Source organism: Oncorhynchus gorbuscha, linkage group LG14 (genome assembly GCF_021184085.1).
Source record: "Oncorhynchus gorbuscha isolate QuinsamMale2020 ecotype Even-year linkage group LG14, OgorEven_v1.0, whole genome shotgun sequence".
NCBI classification, from domain to species: Eukaryota; Metazoa; Chordata; class Actinopteri; order Salmoniformes; family Salmonidae; genus Oncorhynchus; species Oncorhynchus gorbuscha.
The window spans coordinates 57372640-57395987 of NC_060186.1; the positions used below are offsets into that span (position 1 = coordinate 57372640).

A 23348-nucleotide genomic window follows, 5' to 3' on the forward strand; every position below is an offset into this window, starting at 1 on the left:
TAACACCACCCTACAGTCTACCAAGCCCTCTACTATAAACTACACTGCTCCTACAGGCTTCCTGTTAATAACACCACCCTACAGTCTACCAAGCCCTCTACTATAAACTACACTGCTCCTACAGGCTTTCTGTTAATAACACCACCCTACAGTCTACCAAGCCCTCTACTATAAACTACACTGCTCCTACAGGCTTCCTGTTAATAACACCACCCTACAGTCTACCAAGCCCTCTACTATAAACTACACTGCTCCTACAGGCTTCCTGTTAATAACACCACCCTACAGTCTACCAAGCCCTCTACTATAAACTACACTGCTCCTACAGGCTTCCTGTTAATAACACCACCCTACAGTCTACCAAGCCCTACTATAAACTACACTGCTCCTACAGGCTTCCTGTTAATAACACCACCCTACAGTCTGCCAAGCCCTACTATAAACTATACTGCTCCTACAGGCTTCCTGTTCATAACACCACCCTACAGTCTACCAAGCCCTACTATAAACTACACTGCTTCTACAGGCTTCCTGTTAATAACACCACCCTACAGTCTACCAAGCCCTCTACTATAAACTACACTGCTCCTACAGGCTTCCTGTTAATAACACCACCCTACAGTCTACCAAGCTCTCTACTATAAACTACACTGCTCCTACAGGCTTCCTGTTAATAACACCACCCTACAGTCTACCAAGCCCTCTACTATAAACTACACTGCTCCTACAGGCTTCCTGTTAATAACACCACCCTACAGTCTACCAAGCCCTCTACTCTAAACTACACTGCTCCTACAGGCTTCCTGTTAATAACACCACCCTACAGTCTACCAAGCCCTACTATAAACTACACTGCTCCTACAGGCTTCCTGTTCATAACACCACCCTACAGTCTACCAAGCCCTCTACTATAAACTACACTGCTCCTACAGGCTTCCTGTTCATAACACCACCCTACAGTCTACCAAGCCCTCTACTATAAACTACACTGCTCCTACAGGCTTCCTGTTAATAACACCACCCTACAGTCTACCAAGCCCTCTACTATAAACTACACTGCTCCTACAGGATTCCTGTTCATAATACCACCCTACAGTCTACCAAGCCCTCTACTATAAACTACACTGCTCCTACAGGCTTCCTGTTCATAACACCACCCTACAGTCTACCAAGCCCTACTATAAACTACACTGCTCCTACAGGCTTCCTGTTCATAACACCACCCTACAGTCTACCAAGCCCTCTACTATAAACTACACTGCTCCTACAGGCTTCCTGTTCATAACACCACCCTACAGTCTACCAAGCCCTCTACTATAAACTACACTGCTCCTACAGGCTTCCTGTTAATAACACCACCCTACAGTCTACCAAGCCCTCTACTATAAACTACACTGCTCCTACAGGATTCCTGTTCATAATACCACCCTACAGTCTACCAAGCCCTCTACTATAAACTACACTGCTCCTACAGGCTTCCTGTTCATAACACCACCCTACAGTCTACCAAGCCCTCTACTATAAACTACACTGCTCCTACAGGCTTCCTGTTAATAACACCACCCTACAGTCTACCAAGCCCTACTATAAACTACACTGCTCCTACAGGCTTCCTGTTCATAACACCACCCTACAGTCTACCAAGCCCTACTATAAACTACACTGCTCCTACAGGCTTCCTGTTAATAACACCACCCTACAGTCTACCAAGCCCTACTATAAACTACACTGCTCCTACAGGCTTCCTGTTAATAACACCACCCTACAGTCTACCAAGCCCTACTATAAACTACACTGCTCCTACAGGCTTCCTGTTCATAACACCACCCTACAGTCTACCAAGCCCTACTATAAACTACACTGCTCCTACAGGCTTCCTGTTAATAACACCACCCTACAGTCTACCAAGCCCTACTATAAACTACACTGCTCCTACAGGCTTCCTGTTCATAACACCACCCTACAGTCTACCAAGCCCTCTACTATAAACTACACTGCTCCTACAGGCTTCCTGTTAATAACACCACCCTACAGTCTACCAAGCCCTACTATAAACTACACTGCTCCTACAGGCTTCCTGTTAATAACACCACCCTACAGTCTACCAAGCCCTACTATAAACTACACTGCTCCTACAGGCTTCCTGTTCATAACACCACCCTACAGTCTACCAAGCCCTACTATAAACTACACTGCTCCTACAGGCTTCCTGTTAATAACACCACCCTACAGTCTACCAAGCCCCCTACTATAAAATACACTGCTCCTACAGGCTTCCTGTTCATAACACCACCCTACAGTCTACCAAGCCCTACTATAAACTACACTGCTCCTACAGGCTTCCTGTTAATAACACCACCCTACAGTCTGCCAAGCCCCTACTATAAACTACACTGCTCCTACAGGCTTCCTGTTCATAACACCACCCTACAGTCTACCAAGCCCTACTATAAACTACACTGCTCCTACAGGCTTCCTGTTAATAACACCACCCTACAGTCTACCAAGCCCTCTACTATAAACTACACTGCTCCTACAGGCTTCCTGTTCATAACACCACCCTACAGTCTACCAAGCCCCCTACTATAAACTACACTGCTCCTACAGGCTTCCTGTTCATAACACCACCCTACAGTCTACCAAGCCCTACTATAAACTACACTGCTCCTACAGGCTTCCTGTTAATAACACCACCCTACAGTCTGCCAAGCCCTCTACTATAAACTACACTGCTCCTACAGGCTTCCTGTTCATAACACCACCCTACAGTCTACCAAGCCCTACTATAAACTACACTGCTCCTACAGGCTTCCTGTTAATAACACCACCCTACAGTCTACCAAGCCCTCTACTATAAACTACACTGCTCCTACAGGCTTCCTGTTCATAACACCACCCTACAGTCTGCCAAGCCCTCTACTATAAACTACACTGCTCCTACAGGCTTCCTGTTCATAACACCACCCTACAGTCTACCAAGCCCTACTATAAACTACACTGCTCCTACAGGCTTCCTGTTAATAACACCACCCTACAGTCTACCAAGCCCTACTATAAACTACACTGCTCCTACAGGCTTCCTGTTCATAACACCACCCTACAGTCTACCAAGCCCTCTACTATAAACTACACTGCTCCTACAGGCTTCCTGTTAATAACACCACCCTACAGTCTACCAAGCCCTACTATAAACTACACTGCTCCTACAGGCTTCCTGTTAATAACACCACCCTACAGTCTACCAAGCCCTCTACTATAAACTACACTGCTCCTACAGGCTTCCTGTTAATAACACCACCCTACAGTCTACCAAGCCCTCTACTATAAACTACACTGCTCCTACAGGCTTCCTGTTAATAACACCACCCTACAGTCTACCAAGCCCTCTACTATAAACTACACTGCTCCTACAGGCTTCCTGTTAATAACACCACCCTACAGTCTACCAAGCCCTACTATAAACTACACTGCTCCTACAGGCTTCCTGTTAATAACACCACCCTACAGTCTGCCAAGCCCTACTATAAACTATACTGCTCCTACAGGCTTCCTGTTCATAACACCACCCTACAGTCTACCAAGCCCTACTATAAACTACACTGCTTCTACAGGCTTCCTGTTAATAACACCACCCTACAGTCTACCAAGCCCTCTACTATAAACTACACTGCTCCTACAGGCTTCCTGTTAATAACACCACCCTACAGTCTACCAAGCTCTCTACTATAAACTACACTGCTCCTACAGGCTTCCTGTTAATAACACCACCCTACAGTCTACCAAGCCCTCTACTATAAACTACACTGCTCCTACAGGCTTCCTGTTAATAACACCACCCTACAGTCTACCAAGCCCTCTACTATAAACTACACTGCTCCTACAGGCTTCCTGTTAATAACACCACCCTACAGTCTACCAAGCCCTACTATAAACTACACTGCTCCTACAGGCTTCCTGTTCATAACACCACCCTACAGTCTACCAAGCCCTCTACTATAAACTACACTGCTCCTACAGGCTTCCTGTTAATAACACCACCCTACAGTCTACCAAGCCCTCTACTATAAACTACACTGCTCCTACAGGCTTCCTGTTCATAATACCACCCTACAGTCTACCAAGCCCTCTACTATAAACTACACTGCTCCTACAGGCTTCCTGTTCATAACACCACCCTACAGTCTACCAAGCCCTACTATAAACTACACTGCTCCTACAGGCTTCCTGTTCATAACACCACCCTACAGTCTACCAAGCCTCTACTATAAACTACACTGCTCCTACAGGCTTCCTGTTCATAACACCACCCTACAGTCTACCAAGCCCTCTACTATAAACTACACTGCTCCTACAGGCTTCCTGTTAATAACACCACCCTACAGTCTACCAAGCCCTCTACTATAAACTACACTGCTCCTACAGGATTCCTGTTCATAATACCACCCTACAGTCTACCAAGCCCTCTACTATAAACTACACTGCTCCTACAGGCTTCCTGTTCATAACACCACCCTACAGTCTACCAAGCCCTCTACTATAAACTACACTGCTCCTACAGGCTTCCTGTTAATAACACCACCCTACAGTCTACCAAGCCCTACTATAAACTACACTGCTCCTACAGGCTTCCTGTTCATAACACCACCCTACAGTCTACCAAGCCCTACTATAAACTACACTGCTCCTACAGGCTTCCTGTTAATAACACCACCCTACAGTCTACCAAGCCCTACTATAAACTACACTGCTCCTACAGGCTTCCTGTTAATAACACCACCCTACAGTCTACCAAGCCCTACTATAAACTACACTGCTCCTACAGGCTTCCTGTTCATAACACCACCCTACAGTCTACCAAGCCCTACTATAAACTACACTGCTCCTACAGGCTTCCTGTTAATAACACCACCCTACAGTCTACCAAGCCCTACTATAAACTACACTGCTCCTACAGGCTTCCTGTTCATAACACCACCCTACAGTCTACCAAGCCCTCTACTATAAACTACACTGCTCCTACAGGCTTCCTGTTAATAACACCACCCTACAGTCTACCAAGCCCTACTATAAACTACACTGCTCCTACAGGCTTCCTGTTAATAACACCACCCTACAGTCTACCAAGCCCTACTATAAACTACACTGCTCCTACAGGCTTCCTGTTCATAACACCACCCTACAGTCTACCAAGCCCTACTATAAACTACACTGCTCCTACAGGCTTCCTGTTAATAACACCACCCTACAGTCTACCAACATTACATTACATTTAAGTCATTTAGCAGACGCTCTTATCCAGAGCGACTTACAAGCCCCCTACTATAAAATACACTGCTCCTACAGGCTTCCTGTTCATAACACCACCCTACAGTCTACCAAGCCCTACTATAAACTACACTGCTCCTACAGGCTTCCTGTTCATAACACCACCCTACAGTCTACCAAGCCCTCTACTATAAACTACACTGCTCCTACAGGCTTCCTGTTAATAACACCACCCTACAGTCTACCAAGCCCTCTACTATAAACTACACTGCTCCTACAGGCTTTCTGTTAATAACACCACCCTACAGTCTACCAAGCCCTCTACTATAAACTACACTGCTCCTACAGGCTTCCTGTTAATAACACCACCCTACAGTCTACCAAGCCCTCTACTATAAACTACACTGCTCCTACAGGCTTCCTGTTAATAACACCACCCTACAGTCTACCAAGCCCTCTACTATAAACTACACTGCTCCTACAGGCTTCCTGTTAATAACACCACCCTACAGTCTACCAAGCCCTACTATAAACTACACTGCTCCTACAGGCTTCCTGTTAATAACACCACCCTACAGTCTGCCAAGCCCTACTATAAACTATACTGCTCCTACAGGCTTCCTGTTCATAACACCACCCTACAGTCTACCAAGCCCTACTATAAACTACACTGCTTCTACAGGCTTCCTGTTAATAACACCACCCTACAGTCTACCAAGCCCTCTACTATAAACTACACTGCTCCTACAGGCTTCCTGTTAATAACACCACCCTACAGTCTACCAAGCCTCTACTATAAACTACACTGCTCCTACAGGCTTCCTGTTAATAACACCACCCTACAGTCTACCAAGCCCTCTACTATAAACTACACTGCTCCTACAGGCTTCCTGTTAATAACACCACCCTACAGTCTACCAAGCCCTCTACTATAAACTACACTGCTCCTACAGGCTTCCTGTTAATAACACCACCCTACAGTCTACCAAGCCCTACTATAAACTACACTGCTCCTACAGGCTTCCTGTTCATAACACCACCCTACAGTCTACCAAGCCCTCTACTATAAACTACACTGCTCCTACAGGCTTCCTGTTCATAACACCACCCTACAGTCTACCAAGCCTCTACTATAAACTACACTGCTCCTACAGGCTTCCTGTTCATAACACCACCCTACAGTCTACCAAGCCCTCTACTATAAACTACACTGCTCCTACAGGATTCCTGTTCATAATACCACCCTACAGTCTACCAAGCCCTCTACTATAAACTACACTGCTCCTACAGGCTTCCTGTTCATAACACCACCCTACAGTCTACCAAGCCCTACTATAAACTACACTGCTCCTACAGGCTTCCTGTTCATAACACCACCCTACAGTCTACCAAGCCCTCTACTATAAACTACACTGCTCCTACAGGCTTCCTGTTCATAACACCACCCTACAGTCTACCAAGCCCTCTACTATAAACTACACTGCTCCTACAGGCTTCCTGTTAATAACACCACCCTACAGTCTACCAAGCCCTCTACTATAAACTACACTGCTCCTACAGGATTCCTGTTCATAATACCACCCTACAGTCTACCAAGCCCTCTACTATAAACTACACTGCTCCTACAGGCTTCCTGTTCATAACACCACCCTACAGTCTACCAAGCCCTCTACTATAAACTACACTGCTCCTACAGGCTTCCTGTTAATAACACCACCCTACAGTCTACCAAGCCCTACTATAAACTACACTGCTCCTACAGGCTTCCTGTTCATAACACCACCCTACAGTCTACCAAGCCCTACTATAAACTACACTGCTCCTACAGGCTTCTATAAACTACAACAGGCTTCACTGTTAATAACACCACCCTACAGTCTACCAAGCCCTACTATAAACTACACTGCTCCTACAGGCTTCCTGTTAATAACACCACCCTACAGTCTACCAAGCCCTACTATAAACTACACTGCTCCTACAGGCTTCCTGTTCATAACACCACCCTACAGTCTACCAAGCCCTACTATAAACTACACTGCTCCTACAGGCTTCCTGTTAATAACACCACCCTACAGTCTACCAAGCCCTACTATAAACTACACTGCTCCTACAGGCTTCCTGTTCATAACACCACCCTACAGTCTACCAAGCCCTCTACTATAAACTACACTGCTCCTACAGGCTTCCTGTTAATAACACCACCCTACAGTCTACCAAGCCCTACTATAAACTACACTGCTCCTACAGGCTTCCTGTTAATAACACCACCCTACAGTCTACCAAGCCCTACTATAAACTACACTGCTCCTACAGGCTTCCTGTTCATAACACCACCCTACAGTCTACCAAGCCCTACTATAAACTACACTGCTCCTACAGGCTTCCTGTTAATAACACCACCCTACAGTCTACCAAGCCCCTACTATAAAATACACTGCTCCTACAGGCTTCCTGTTCATAACACCACCCTACAGTCTACCAAGCCCTACTATAAACTACACTGCTCCTACAGGCTTCCTGTTAATAACACCACCCTACAGTCTGCCAAGCCCTCTACTATAAACTACACTGCTCCTACAGGCTTCCTGTTCATAACACCACCCTACAGTCTACCAAGCCCTACTATAAACTACACTGCTCCTACAGGCTTCCTGTTAATAACACCACCCTACAGTCTACCAAGCCCTCTACTATAAACTACACTGCTCCTACAGGCTTCCTGTTCATAACACCACCCTACAGTCTGCCAAGCCCTCTACTATAAACTACACTGCTCCTACAGGCTTCCTGTTCATAACACCACCCTACAGTCTACCAAGCCCTACTATAAACTACACTGCTCCTACAGGCTTCGTTAATAACACCACCCTACAGTCTACCAAGCCCTACTATAAACTACACTGCTCCTACAGGCTTCCTGTTCATAACACCACCCTACAGTCTACCAAGCCCTCTACTATAAACTACACTGCTCCTACAGGCTTCCTGTTAATAACACCACCCTACAGTCTACCAAGCCGTCTACTATAAACTACACTGCTCCTACAGGCTTTCTGTTAATAACACCACCCTACAGTCTACCAAGCCCTCTACTATAAACTACACTGCTCCTACAGGCTTCCTGTTAATAACACCACCCTACAGTCTACCAAGCCCTCTACTATAAACTACACTGCTCCTACAGGCTTCCTGTTAATAACACCACCCTACAGTCTACCAAGCCCTCTACTATAAACTACACTGCTCCTACAGGCTTCCTGTTAATAACACCACCCTACAGTCTACCAAGCCCTACTATAAACTACACTGCTCCTACAGGCTTCCTGTTAATAACACCACCCTACAGTCTGCCAAGCCCTACTATAAACTATACTGCTCCTACAGGCTTCCTGTTCATAACACCACCCTACAGTCTACCAAGCCCTACTATAAACTACACTGCTTCTACAGGCTTCCTGTTAATAACACCACCCTACAGTCTACCAAGCCCTCTACTATAAACTACACTGCTCCTACAGGCTTCCTGTTAATAACACCACCCTACAGTCTACCAAGCTCTCTACTATAAACTACACTGCTCCTACAGGCTTCCTGTTAATAACACCACCCTACAGTCTACCAAGCCCTCTACTATAAACTACACTGCTCCTACAGGCTTCCTGTTAATAACACCACCCTACAGTCTACCAAGCCCTCTACTCTAAACTACACTGCTCCTACAGGCTTCCTGTTAATAACACCACCCTACAGTCTACCAAGCCCTACTATAAACTACACTGCTCCTACAGGCTTCCTGTTCATAACACCACCCTACAGTCTACCAAGCCCTCTACTATAAACTACACTGCTCCTACAGGCTTCCTGTTCATAACACCACCCTACAGTCTACCAAGCCCTCTACTATAAACTACACTGCTCCTACAGGCTTCCTGTTAATAACACCACCCTACAGTCTACCAAGCCCTCTACTATAAACTACACTGCTCCTACAGGATTCCTGTTCATAATACCACCCTACAGTCTACCAAGCCCTCTACTATAAACTACACTGCTCCTACAGGCTTCCTGTTCATAACACCACCCTACAGTCTACCAAGCCCTACTATAAACTACACTGCTCCTACAGGCTTCCTGTTCATAACACCACCCTACAGTCTACCAAGCCCTCTACTATAAACTACACTGCTCCTACAGGCTTCCTGTTCATAACACCACCCTACAGTCTACCAAGCCCTCTACTATAAACTACACTGCTCCTACAGGCTTCCTGTTAATAACACCACCCTACAGTCTACCAAGCCCTCTACTATAAACTACACTGCTCCTACAGGATTCCTGTTCATAATACCACCCTACAGTCTACCAAGCCCTCTACTATAAACTACACTGCTCCTACAGGCTTCCTGTTCATAACACCACCCTACAGTCTACCAAGCCCTCTACTATAAACTACACTGCTCCTACAGGCTTCCTGTTAATAACACCACCCTACAGTCTACCAAGCCCTACTATAAACTACACTGCTCCTACAGGCTTCCTGTTCATAACACCACCCTACAGTCTACCAAGCCCTACTATAAACTACACTGCTCCTACAGGCTTCCTGTTAATAACACCACCCTACAGTCTACCAAGCCCTACTATAAACTACACTGCTCCTACAGGCTTCCTGTTAATAACACCACCCTACAGTCTACCAAGCCCTACTATAAACTACACTGCTCCTACAGGCTTCCTGTTCATAACACCACCCTACAGTCTACCAAGCCCTACTATAAACTACACTGCTCCTACAGGCTTCCTGTTAATAACACCACCCTACAGTCTACCAAGCCCTACTATAAACTACACTGTCTCCTACAGGCTTCCTGTTCATAACACCACCCTACAGTCTACCAAGCCCTCTACTATAAACTACACTGCTCCTACAGGCTTCCTGTTAATAACACCACCCTACAGTCTACCAAGCCCTACTATAAACTACACTGCTCCTACAGGCTTCCTGTTAATAACACCACCCTACAGTCTACCAAGCCCTACTATAAACTACACTGCTCCTACAGGCTTCCTGTTCATAACACCACCCTACAGTCTACCAAGCCCTACTATAAACTACACTGCTCCTACAGGCTTCCTGTTAATAACACCACCCTACAGTCTACCAAGCCCCCTACTATAAAATACACTGCTCCTACAGGCTTCCTGTTCATAACACCACCCTACAGTCTACCAAGCCCTACTATAAACTACACTGCTCCTACAGGCTTCCTGTTAATAACACCACCCTACAGTCTGCCAAGCCCTCTACTATAAACTACACTGCTCCTACAGGCTTCCTGTTCATAACACCACCCTACAGTCTACCAAGCCCTACTATAAACTACACTGCTCCTACAGGCTTCCTGTTAATAACACCACCCTACAGTCTACCAAGCCCTCTACTATAAACTACACTGCTCCTACAGGCTTCCTGTTCATAACACCACCCTACAGTCTGCCAAGCCCTCTACTATAAACTACACTGCTCCTACAGGCTTCCTGTTCATAACACCACCCTACAGTCTACCAAGCCCTACTATAAACTACACTGCTCCTACAGGCTTCCTGTTCATAACACCACCCTACAGTCTACCAAGCCCTCTACTATAAACTACACTGCTCCTACAGGCTTCCTGTTCATAACACCACCCTACAGTCTACCAAGCCCTCTACTATAAACTACACTGCTCCTACAGGCTTCCTGTTAATAACACCACCCTACAGTCTACCAAGCCCTCTACTATAAACTACACTGCTCCTACAGGATTCCTGTTCATAATACCACCCTACAGTCTACCAAGCCCTCTACTATAAACTACACTGCTCCTACAGGCTTCCTGTTCATAACACCACCCTACAGTCTACCAAGCCCTCTACTATAAACTACACTGCTCCTACAGGCTTCCTGTTAATAACACCACCCTACAGTCTACCAAGCCCTACTATAAACTACACTGCTCCTACAGGCTTCCTGTTCATAACACCACCCTACAGTCTACCAAGCCCTACTATAAACTACACTGCTCCTACAGGCTTCCTGTTAATAACACCACCCTACAGTCTACCAAGCCCTACTATAAACTACACTGCTCCTACAGGCTTCCTGTTAATAACACCACCCTACAGTCTACCAAGCCCTACTATAAACTACACTGCTCCTACAGGCTTCCTGTTCATAACACCACCCTACAGTCTACCAAGCCCTACTATAAACTACACTGCTCCTACAGGCTTCCTGTTAATAACACCACCCTACAGTCTACCAAGCCCTACTATAAACTACACTGCTCCTACAGGCTTCCTGTTCATAACACCACCCTACAGTCTACCAAGCCCTCTACTATAAACTACACTGCTCCTACAGGCTTCCTGTTAATAACACCACCCTACAGTCTACCAAGCCCTACTATAAACTACACTGCTCCTACAGGCTTCCTGTTAATAACACCACCCTACAGTCTACCAAGCCCTACTATAAACTACACTGCTCCTACAGGCTTCCTGTTCATAACACCACCCTACAGTCTACCAAGCCCTACTATAAACTACACTGCTCCTACAGGCTTCCTGTTAATAACACCACCCTACAGTCTACCAAGCCCCCTACTATAAAATACACTGCTCCTACAGGCTTCCTGTTCATAACACCACCCTACAGTCTACCAAGCCCTACTATAAACTACACTGCTCCTACAGGCTTCCTGTTAATAACACAACCCTACAGTCTGCCAAGCCCTCTACTATAAACTACACTGCTCCTACAGGCTTCCTGTTCATAACACCACCCTACAGTCTACCAAGCCCTACTATAAACTACACTGCTCCTACAGGCTTCCTGTTAATAACACCACCCTACAGTCTACCAAGCCCTCTACTATAAACTACACTGCTCCTACAGGCTTCCTGTTCATAACACCACCCTACAGTCTGCCAAGCCCTCTACTATAAACTACACTGCTCCTACAGGCTTCCTGTTCATAACACCACCCTACAGTCTACCAAGCCCTACTATAAACTACACTGCTCCTACAGGCTTCCTGTTAATAACACCACCCTACAGTCTACCAAGCCCTACTATAAACTACACTGCTCCTACAGGCTTCCTGTTCATAACACCACCCTACAGTCTACCAAGCCCTACTATAAACTACACTGCTCCTACAGGCTTCCTGTTAATAACACCACCCTACAGTCTACCAAGCCCCCTACTATAAAATACACTGCTCCTACAGGCTTCCTGTTCATAACACCACCCTACAGTCTACCAAGCCCTACTATAAACTACACTGCTCCTACAGGCTTCCTGTTAATAACACAACCCTACAGTCTGCCAAGCCCTCTACTATAAACTACACTGCTCCTACAGGCTTCCTGTTCATAACACCACCCTACAGTCTACCAAGCCCTACTATAAACTACACTGCTCCTACAGGCTTCCTGTTAATAACACCACCCTACAGTCTACCAAGCCCTCTACTATAAACTACACTGCTCCTACAGGCTTCCTGTTCATAACACCACCCTACAGTCTACCAAGCCCTACTATAAACTACACTGCTCCTACAGGCTTCCTGTTAATAACACCACCCTACAGTCTACCAAGCCCTCTACTATAAACTACACTGCTCCTACAGGCTTCCTGTTCATAACACCACCCTACAGTCTGCCAAGCCCTCTACTATAAACTACACTGCTCCTACAGGATTCCTGTTCATAACACTATCATAAAGACTACAAAGCTCTACTATAAACTACACTGCTCCTACAGGCTTCCTGTTCATAACACTATCATAAAGACTACAAAGCTCTACTATAAACTACACTGCTCCTACAGGCTTCCTGTTCATAACACTATCATAAAGACTACAAAGCTCTACTATAAACTACACTGCTCCTACAGGCTTCCTGTTCATAACACTATCATAAAGACTACAAAGCTCTACTATAAACTACACTGCTCCTACAGGCTTCCTGTTCATAACACTATCATAAAGACTACAAAGCTCTACTATAAACTACACTGCTCCTACAGGCTTCCTGTTCATAACACTATCATAAAGACTACAAAGCCCTACTATAAACTACACTGCTCCTACAGGCTTCCTGTTCATAACACTATCATAAAGACTACAAAGCTCTACTATAAACTACACTGCTCCTACAGGCTTCCTGTTCATAACACTATCATAAAGACTACAAAGCCCTACTATAAACTACACTGCTCCTACAGGCTTCCTGTTCATAACACTATCATAAAGACTACAAAGCCCTACTATAAACTACACTGCTCCTACAGGCTTCCTGTTCATAACACTATCATAAAGACTACAAAGCCCTACTATAAACTACACTGCTCCTACAGGCTTCCTGTTCATAACACTATCATAAAGACTACAAAGCCCCACACTCTTTGAAAAAGGGTTCCAAAAGGGTTCTTTGGCCATCACCATAGGATATATAACTATTTTTGGTTCCAGATTGAACCGTTTTTGGTTTTAGGAAGAACCCTTTTGGGTTCCATGTAGAATTCTGAGGAAGGGATTCTACATGGAATAAAAAGGGTTCTACCTAAAACCAAAAAGGGTTCTCCTATGGGGACAGTCGAAAAACTCTTTTAGGTTCTCTTTTAGGTTCTTTTTCTAAGAGTGTACTATACACTACACTGCTCATGTGTCCACTGCTTACCCCATTTTCTCCCCAATTTCGTGGTATCCAATTGTTAGTAGTTACTATCTTGTCTCATCGCTACAACTCCCGTATGGGCTCAGAAGAGACGAAGGTCGAAAGCCATGCGTCCTCCGATACACAACCCAACTAAGCCGCACTGCTTCTTAACACAGCGCGCATCCAACCCAGAAGCCAGCCGCACCAATGTGTCGGAGGAAACACAGTGCACCTGGCGACCTGGTTAGCGTGCACTGCACCCGCCACAGGGGTCGCTAGTGCGCGATGAGACAAAGATATCCCTACTGGCCAAACCCTCCCTAACCCGGATGGCGCTAGGGCAATTGTGCGTCGCCCCATGGACATCCCGGGCACGGCCGGCTGCGACAGAGCCTGGGCTTGAACATGTACACAATGCGATGCAGTGCCCTAGACCACTGCGCCACGCGGGAGGCCCTCCACTGCTTATTCTAAGTATTTGTATAGAACAATAGAACACCTGTGTGTATATTAGTATAATGATTGTATGTCATATACATTGAAATTGTATATCATTAGAATGATATAAGCAGTGTCAATGTCTCATGTCTCATGAGGAGTTACCTGGTCCAAGCATGTGACCGGCCCTTAAAATATTTTTTTGGGGGGTCCAATGTTTCAGTGCAATGCAGTGTTTCAGTGCCTTCAGAAAGTATTCACACCCCTTGGCTTTTTCCACATTTTGTTGTGTTACATCCTGAATTTAAAATGTATTACATATATATTTTGTGTCGCTGGCCTACACACAATAACCCATAATGTCAAAGTGGAATTATGTTTTCAGACATTTTTACTAATTCATTAAAAAGGAAAAGCTGAAATGTCTTGAGTCAATAAGTATTCAACCCCTTTGTTATGCCAAGCCTAAATAAGTTCCGGATTAAAAAAGTTTCTTAACAAGTCACATAATAAGTTGCATGGACTCACTCTGTGTTCAAAAATAGTGTGACTTGAATGACTTCCTCATCTCTATACCCCACACATACAATTATCTGTAAGGTCCCTCAGTTAAGCAGTGAATTTCAAACACAGATTCAACCTCAAAGTCCAGGGAGGTTTTCCAATGCCTTGCAAAGAAAGGGCACCTATTTGTAGATGGGGGGAAAAACAGACATTAAATATCCCTTAGAGCATGGTGAAGTTATTAATTACACTTTGGATGGTTTATCAATACACCCAGTCACTACAAAGATGCAGGTGTCCTTCTTAACTCAGTTGCCGGAGAGGAAGGAAACCACTCAGGGATTTCACCATGGGGCCAAAGGTGACTTTAAAACAGTTACAGAGTTTAATGGCTGAAGTTATGGGAAAACTGAGGATGGACCAACAACATTGTAGTTACTCCACAATACTAACCTCAATGACAGAGGGAAAAGAAGGAAACCTGTACAATTTTTTTTTTTAAACAAGGCAATAAGGCAATAAACTGCCAAAAATGTGTCAAAGAAATGTACCTCATGTCCTGAATACAAAGCGTTATGTATGGGGAAAATACAACACATCCCTGAGTACTACTCTTCATATTTTCTAGCATGGTGGTAGCTGCATCATATTATGGGTATGCTTGTCATTGGCAAGGGAGTTTCTGAGGATAAAAATAAATGGAATAGAGCTAAGCACAGGCAAAATCCTAGAGGAAAACTTGGTTCAGGCTTCTTTCCAACAGACACTGGAAGACAAATTCACCTTTCAGCAGGACAATAACCTAGAACACAAGGCCATATATACACTGGAGTTGCTTACCAAGATGACATTGAATGTTCCTTAGTGGTCTAGTTACAGTGTTGATTTAAATTGGCTTGATAATCTACTACTTGAAAATGGCTGTCTAGCAATGATCAACAACCAACTTGACAGAACTTGAAGAATTTTATAAAGAATAATGGACAAATATTGTACAATCCTGATGTGCAAAGCTCTTAAATACGTACCCTGAAAGGCTCACAACTGTAATTGCTGCCAAAGGTGATTCCAACTTGTATTGACTCAGGATTGTAAATACTTATGTAAATGCGATATTTCTGTATTTAATTTTCAATAGATGGGGTATTGTGTGTATATGGGTAACGAAAAAATGTGCAATTTAATCCATTTTGAATTCAGGCAGTAACACAACAAAATGTTGAATATGTCATGGGTATGAATACTTCCTGAAGGCGCTGTATAAGTATTCTGTGTGTGTGTGTGTGTGTGTGTGTGTGTGTGTGTGTGTGTGTGCGTGCGTGCGTGCGTGCGTGCGTGCGTGCGTGCGTGCGTGCGCGTGATATTTTTATGATATGTGTGTGTATAAGGGGTGATATTGGGACTAAATAGAGCCTAACGTAGCTACTGATACATCTCACCCAGTCACCTAATGTGTCACTTAGTGCCTAAAAAGACATCTTGAGTTGACATGGACTGTCAATGGAGACAGGTTGACCCGTTCATACACCTTGTTGAACGCGTAAACGTGGCAGCGCACGTGTGACAGCTAGAGTTGCCTCTGCCTTGTGTTTTTCATGTCACTGTTATCAGGGCTAAATCATAGTACAGGGTAGGAACAGACAGACAGACAGACAGACAGACAGACAGACAGACAGACAGACAGACAGACAGACAGACAGACAGACAGACAGGCAGGCAGGCAGGCAGGCAGGCAGGCAGGCAGGCAGGCAGACAGACAGACAGACAGACAGACAGACAGACAGACAGACAGACAGACAGACAGACAGGCAGGCAGGCAGGCAGGCAGGCAGACAGGCAGGCAGACAGGCAGACAGGCAGACAGACAGACAGGCAGGCAGACAGACAGACAGGCAGACAGGCAGGCAGACAGACAGACAGGCAGACAGACAGACAGACAGGCAGGCAGACAGACAGACAGACAGACAGACAGACAGACAGACAGACAGACAGACAGACAGACAGACAGACAGACAGACAGACAGGCAGACAGGCAGACAGGCAGGCAGGCAGACAGACAGACAACATCGGGATTATATATTTTTTTGTCCCATCTTTCTATTCTTGTCATTATATTCCAGGCTATAAAATCACCCAGCTACACAGGCATTTAAAGAGATGGATAAAAGGCCTATACCCTATGCACTGTGGTCGTTTCATTAAAAAGGGCCTTTGTGTTTAGCTCTGTTAGGCTATATGTTGCTTGAGATGGTTTGTTTTGTTATAGCGAACATGGTTTTGATATAACATGGAAATAAAGGATATTGTTTCATTAAACAAGACCCGTCATGTTTTTAGCCAGCCCTGTCGTTTTAACGAGATGAAATGTTTTATCGAGATAGAAAAAAAACATTGAATATGTTTTTATTACATGTTCATCTCAATTACACCAAGTGGTTTAAATAAAGGTGAAATATCTGTTTAAATAAAAGTAATCAAACTGTTTAAATAAAAACTAAGCTTAAATTCAATTATATGAATGATCTCTGTGTACGGCAACATGCGCTTTCATTAATATTGCTTTCAATTAAATACGTTTTACTTTAGTGGGAAACTAACAAATTGTTTGTGGGCACAGTTCGTTACACGCGCACTGATAACCTTTTACATGTTTGAATGGGCTAATAAGCAGTTATTCTCATGTTCATTCAACAGTAGTCTAACTTGAAAATTGCAAAGAAAGTTGCATTTAGGCCTACGTTTACTTTCAAATGAAGTCCATTTGTCTGTCCTTATATCACTGATTGGTTCAATCAAATCATTTTGGATTGTGTTGGATGTATCCAAAAACATACACAATCACTCTAAGAATGTAGCCGCTGACACCGGAGGCCTGTCTCTTTCCTGAACAATATTACATTTCTCCGATGTGCTCACCAGAGATGGGGAAAATTATAAACAATTCTAGCTATTAGGTCGCTAAACAATTTTGTAGGTTTCTGTCATTGCAACCTATAATTTAGACTGGTTTATATTTGTGTGTGTGTGCGTGCATGTTTTTGTGTGTGGGTGTGTGATATTTATGGTGTGTGTGTTTCAGTCGAATGCAGCTTGCAGAAGCAGAGTTGCTCTATATCAAGGAGGTAGAGAAGCTGGATGGCTTTGGACAGGAGAGCTTTGCTGCTAAGGTGTGTCTACATGCACACACACACACACACACACCACTACATGATTTCCCATACTTTAATACATAAGTATGTCTTTCACAGGACACCTACACCAATGACATCTTCATTGGTGTGTCCTTCATCGGAGTCTTCGTCAAACACAGGAATGGCAGGTCCATCATGCACCACAGGTGGGTCTTCCTGTCACCCCTCAACACCTTTTGCTATTGGTTGGGTTTGCCTTGCTAAAGGAAATGAAGTAACATTAACCTCTACTAAACTGTATGCAAATGTGTCTCTGTGTGGGTGTGTGTGTTTATTTGTGGGTGTGCGTGCGTGCCTGTGTATCTGTGCACATGCATTGTGTGTGTGTGTGTGTGTGTGTGTGCTACAGATGGAAAGACATTGGTAACATAGCGCACAACAAGTCGGCCATCACAGTAGAGATAACCAGTAAAGATGACACCATCATGTTTCACACGGTGAGTGTCATATCTAACAACGGAACACACAAAGGCCGTCTCACGGGACACGAATAAACATACACACACACACACACACACGCACTCGGATACGATGTGGGGTGAGGAGGTTTCCCTTTTGGAAAATATTTGCCATTTGTATCACATTATACAATCAAAATCATTTCTGAATGTGCCAGTCATAACACCCAATGTTGTGTGTAACCCTCCAATAAAGAAGCTGAGATGTTGATGTTGTGTGTAACCCTCCAATAAAGAAGCTGAGATGTTGATGTTGTGTGTAACCCTCCAATAAAGAAGCTGAGATGTTGATGTTGTGTGTAACCCTCCAATAAAGAAGCTGAGATGTTGATGTTGTGTGTTGTGGCGTGTTGACATTGTGTACGTGTGTTGACATTGTGTACTTGTGTTGTGTGTTGACATTGTGAACGTGTGTTGACATTGTGTACATGTGTTGTGTGTTGACATTGTGTTGTGTGTTGTGTGTTGACATTGTGTACATGTGTATGTGTGTTGACATTATGTACATGTGTTGTGTGTTGACATTGTGTACATGTGTTGTGTGTTGACATTATGTACGTGTGTTGACATTGTGTACGTGTGTTGACATTGTGTACATGTGTATGTGTGTTGACATTGTGTACTTGTGTTGTGTGTTGACATTGTGTACGTGTGTTGACATTGTGTACATGTGTATGTGTGTTGACATTGTGTACATGTGTATGTGTGTTGACATTGTGTACATGTGTATGTGTGTTAACATTGTGTACATGTGTTGTGTGTTGACATTGTGTACATGTGTTGTGTGTTGACATTGTGTACATGTGTTGTGTGTTGACATTGTGTACTTGTGTTGTGTGTTGACATTGTGTACGTGTGTTGACATTGTGTACATGTGTTGTGTGTCGTGGTGTGTTGACATTGTGTACGTGTGTTGTGTGTTGACATTGTGTACATGTGTTGTGTGTCGTGGTGTGTTGACATTGTGTACATATGTTGTGTGTCGTGGTGTGTTGACATTGTGTACGTGTGTTGACATTGTGTACATGTGTATGTGTGTTGACATTGTGTACTTGTGTTGTGTGTTGACATTGTGTACATGTGTATGTGTGTTGACATTGTGTACATGTGTATGTGTGTTGACATTGTGTACATGTGTATGTGTGTTGACATTGTGTACATGTGTTGTGTGTCGTGGTGTGTTGACATTGTGTACGTGTGTTGTGTGTTGACATTGTGTACATGTGTTGTGTGTCGTGGTGTGTTGACATTGTGTACGTGTGTTGTGTGTTGACATTGTGTACATGTGTTGTGTGTCGTGGTGTGTTGACATTGTGTACGTGTGTTGTGTGTTGACATTGTGTACATGTGTTGTGTGTCGTGGTGTGTTGCATTGTGTACATGTGTTGTGTGTTGACATTGTGTATATGTGTATGTGTGTTGACATTGTGTACATGTGTATGTGTGTTGACATTGTGTACATGTGTATGTGTGTTGCATTGTGTACATGTGTTGTGTGTTGACATTGTGTACATGTGTTGTGTGTCGTGGTGTGTTGACATTGTGTACGTGTGTTGCATTGTGTACATGTGTTGTGTGTTGACATTGTGCACATGTATTGTCTGTCGTGGTGTGTTGACATTGTGTACATGTGTTGACATTGTGTACATGTGTTGTGTGTTGACATTGTTTACATGTGTTGACATTGTGTACATGTGTTGTGTGTTGACATTGTGTACATGTGTTGACATTGTGTACATGTGTTGTGTGTTGACATTGTGTACATGTGTTGACATTGTGTACATGTGTATGTGTGTTGCATTGTGTACATGTGTTGTGTGTTGACATTGTGTACATGTGTATGTGTGTTGACATTGTGTATATGTGTATGTGTGTTGACATTGTGTACATGTGTATGTGTGTTGACATTGTGTACATGTGTATGTGTGTTGCATTGTGTACATGTGTTGTGTGTTGACATTGTGTACATGTGTATGTGTGTTGACATTGTGTACATGTGTATGTGTGTTGCATTGTGTATGTGTGTTGACATTGTGTACATGTGTATGTGTGTTGCATTGTGTACATGTGTTGTGTGTTGACATTGTGTACATGTGTATGTGTGTTGACATTGTGTACATGTGTATGTGTGTTGACATTGTGTACATGTGTTGTGTGTTGACATTGTGTACATGTGTTGTGTGTCGTGGTGTGTTGACATTGTGTACGTGTGTTGCATTGTGTACATGTGTTGTGTGTTGACATTGTGCACATGTATTGTCTGTCGTGGTGTGTTGACATTGTGTACATGTGTTGACATTGTGTACATGTGTTGTGTGTTGACATTGTTTACATGTGTTGACATTGTGTACATGTGTTGTGTGTTGACATTGTTTACATGTGTTGACATTGTGTACATGTGTTGTGTGTTGACATTGTGTACATGTGTTGTGTGTTGACATTGTGTACATGTGTTGACATTGTGTACATGTGTTGTGTGTTGACATTGTGTACATGTGTTGACATTGTGTACATGTGTATGTGTGTTGCATTGTGCACATGTGTTGTGTGTTGACATTGTGTACATGTGTATGTGTGTTGACATTGTGTACATGTGTATGTGTGTTGCATTGTGTACATGTGTATGTGTGTTGACATTGTGTACATGTGTATGTGTGTTGCATTGTGTACATGTGTTGTGTGTTGACATTGTGTACATGTGTATGTGTGTTGACATTGTGTACATGTGTATGTGTGTTGACATTGTGTACATGTGTTGTGTGTTGACATTGTGTACATGTGTTGTGTGTCGTGGTGTGTTGACATTGTGTACGTGTGTTGCATTGTGTACATGTGTTGTGTGTTGACATTGTGCACATGTATTGTCTGTCGTGGTGTGTTGACATTGTGTACATGTGTTGACATTGTGTACATGTGTTGTGTGTTGACATTGTTTACATGTGTTGACATTGTGTACATGTGTTGTGTGTTGACATTGTTTACATGTGTTGACATTGTGTACATGTGTTGTGTGTTGTGTGTTGACATTGTGTACATGTGTTGTGTGTTGACATTGTGTACATGTGTTGACATTGTGTACATGTGTTGTGTGTTGACATTGTGTACATGTGTTGACATTGTGTACATGTGTTGTGTGTTGACATTGTGTACACGTGTTGTGTGTCCACAGGATGACATAGAGCTGTCCAAGTACATCGCTCGGCTCTTCACGGCCAGACACAAGTTCTACAAACAGAACAAGATCTGTGCAGAGTGAGTCTTAACATTAGGTTATACTGTCAGGTTTCCACAGTGGCGAACGTGCATGAAGATGGCAGAATTCAGATAGGACGTCATTGTTTTAGCACTATCCCCTGAGTCTTATAACTATGGTTCAATGTGCCAATAAATCAGCATTATCTACTTTTTCTCTGTCTCTCTTTCTCTTTCTCTCTCTCTCTCTCTCTCTCTCTCTCTCTCTCTCTCTCTCTCTCTCTCTCTCTCTCTCTCTCTCTCTCTCTCTCTCTCTCTGTCTCTCTCCCCTTAGACCCGCCCACTCCCCTGCACCTATCAGGAGGCGCCCCACCTGGACCCACCGCCTCTCTCTGGTACTGTCAATCACTCAGTCATGTCTCGTTTGTTTGGCTCCTCTTGCACGTTAGATATATTAATTAGAAATGCAATAGAAGTTCCTTGCCATCTTTGCTTGCCACTGGTTGAGCTCTGTAGAGTAGCTTGTGTATTATAGGGTTAAAGTTTGAATTCAGAATGAAGGATGATTTAAAGCCCCTCTCTATCAGCCCTAACCCAGGCGGTGGTGGTGGTGGGTGGTTAGGGCGTTGTTTGAGTGTTGTGTGGGCGTTGTTGGGGCGTTGCGTTTCCGATGTGACTGACAATAGAGTCAGTGATTTTCCTCTCTCCCGCCCTGCTGGTGGGACAATGAGGAGGCTATATGTGGCACAATGGTGGTACAGTCCAAATCAGACTCTCTGGAGGACCACAGTCCACTGTGGGAGACCCCTTAGATCACAGGTTTGAATTAACTTCTCTCTCTCTCCATCTCTCTCTCTGTCTCCCTCTCTCTCTGTCTCTTTCTCTCCATCTCTCTCTTTCTCTCCATCTCTCTCTGTCTCTCTCTCTCTCTGTCTCTCTCTCTCTCTCTCTCATCTCTCTCTCTCTCTCTCTCTCTCTCTCTCTCTCTCTCTCTCTCTCTCTCTCTCTCTCTCTCTCTCTCTCTCTCCCCCTCTCTCTCTCGCTCTCTCTAGCCACGGCCACAGTCCTGTATCCTCCAGCCAATGCACTCCCAGTATGCAGAGCATTACCAGGACACACAGAGCTCTCAAGGTACTGGACAAAAACACATTTCCATGACTTTTACATTTTCATGTAGGTTAGAGTTCAACATGGTGCTCATGTATGACGTATATCTCCTTTATACTGAATAACATTCACTTATATCGTCAGTTACAATCACTGCTCCATCTCTCCATATGGTGTGTAACCTGAAGTGGTCTTGATATGATTTAACTCATTCAAGTGTTTTCTCCTTCCACACTTTGTAGATGTATCCATCTACACAGGAAGTCCTTGTATGGTCATAAAAGTCCACTGTTAAATCAAGCTAACTATGCATTTCCCAGCAGTAGTATGAGTCCGTGTCTATTTCGGTTTCAACAATCTCTCAGCCAATCAGATCACTTTGATTGGAGTGGTGAGAAACTGAGAAATGTGGTGGCGTTCACTCTTTCATTCCCTCATTCACCCACTTCCTCTGCCCTCTAATCCAGAACACTTCCATCATGATCTTTGA

General features: G+C 44.1%; 1 protein-coding gene across 2 annotated transcripts in view; it reads left to right on the forward strand.

Annotated features, from left to right (window-relative positions):
* The window catches only part of LOC123995195 (tyrosine-protein phosphatase non-receptor type 14-like), a 110124-nt gene that overhangs the window by 70787 nt on the left and 15989 nt on the right, over window positions 1-23348 (forward strand). For both annotated transcript variants that reach the window (XM_046298617.1, XM_046298618.1), the window contains exons 7-12: window positions 17990-18077; window positions 18159-18247; window positions 18451-18538; window positions 21729-21811; window positions 22086-22146; window positions 22804-22882. In XM_046298617.1, coding sequence (XP_046154573.1) covers window positions 17990-18077; window positions 18159-18247; window positions 18451-18538; window positions 21729-21811; window positions 22086-22146; window positions 22804-22882 — 488 coding nt within the window. The remainder of the gene's footprint in view (window positions 1-17989; window positions 18078-18158; window positions 18248-18450; window positions 18539-21728; window positions 21812-22085; window positions 22147-22803; window positions 22883-23348) is intronic.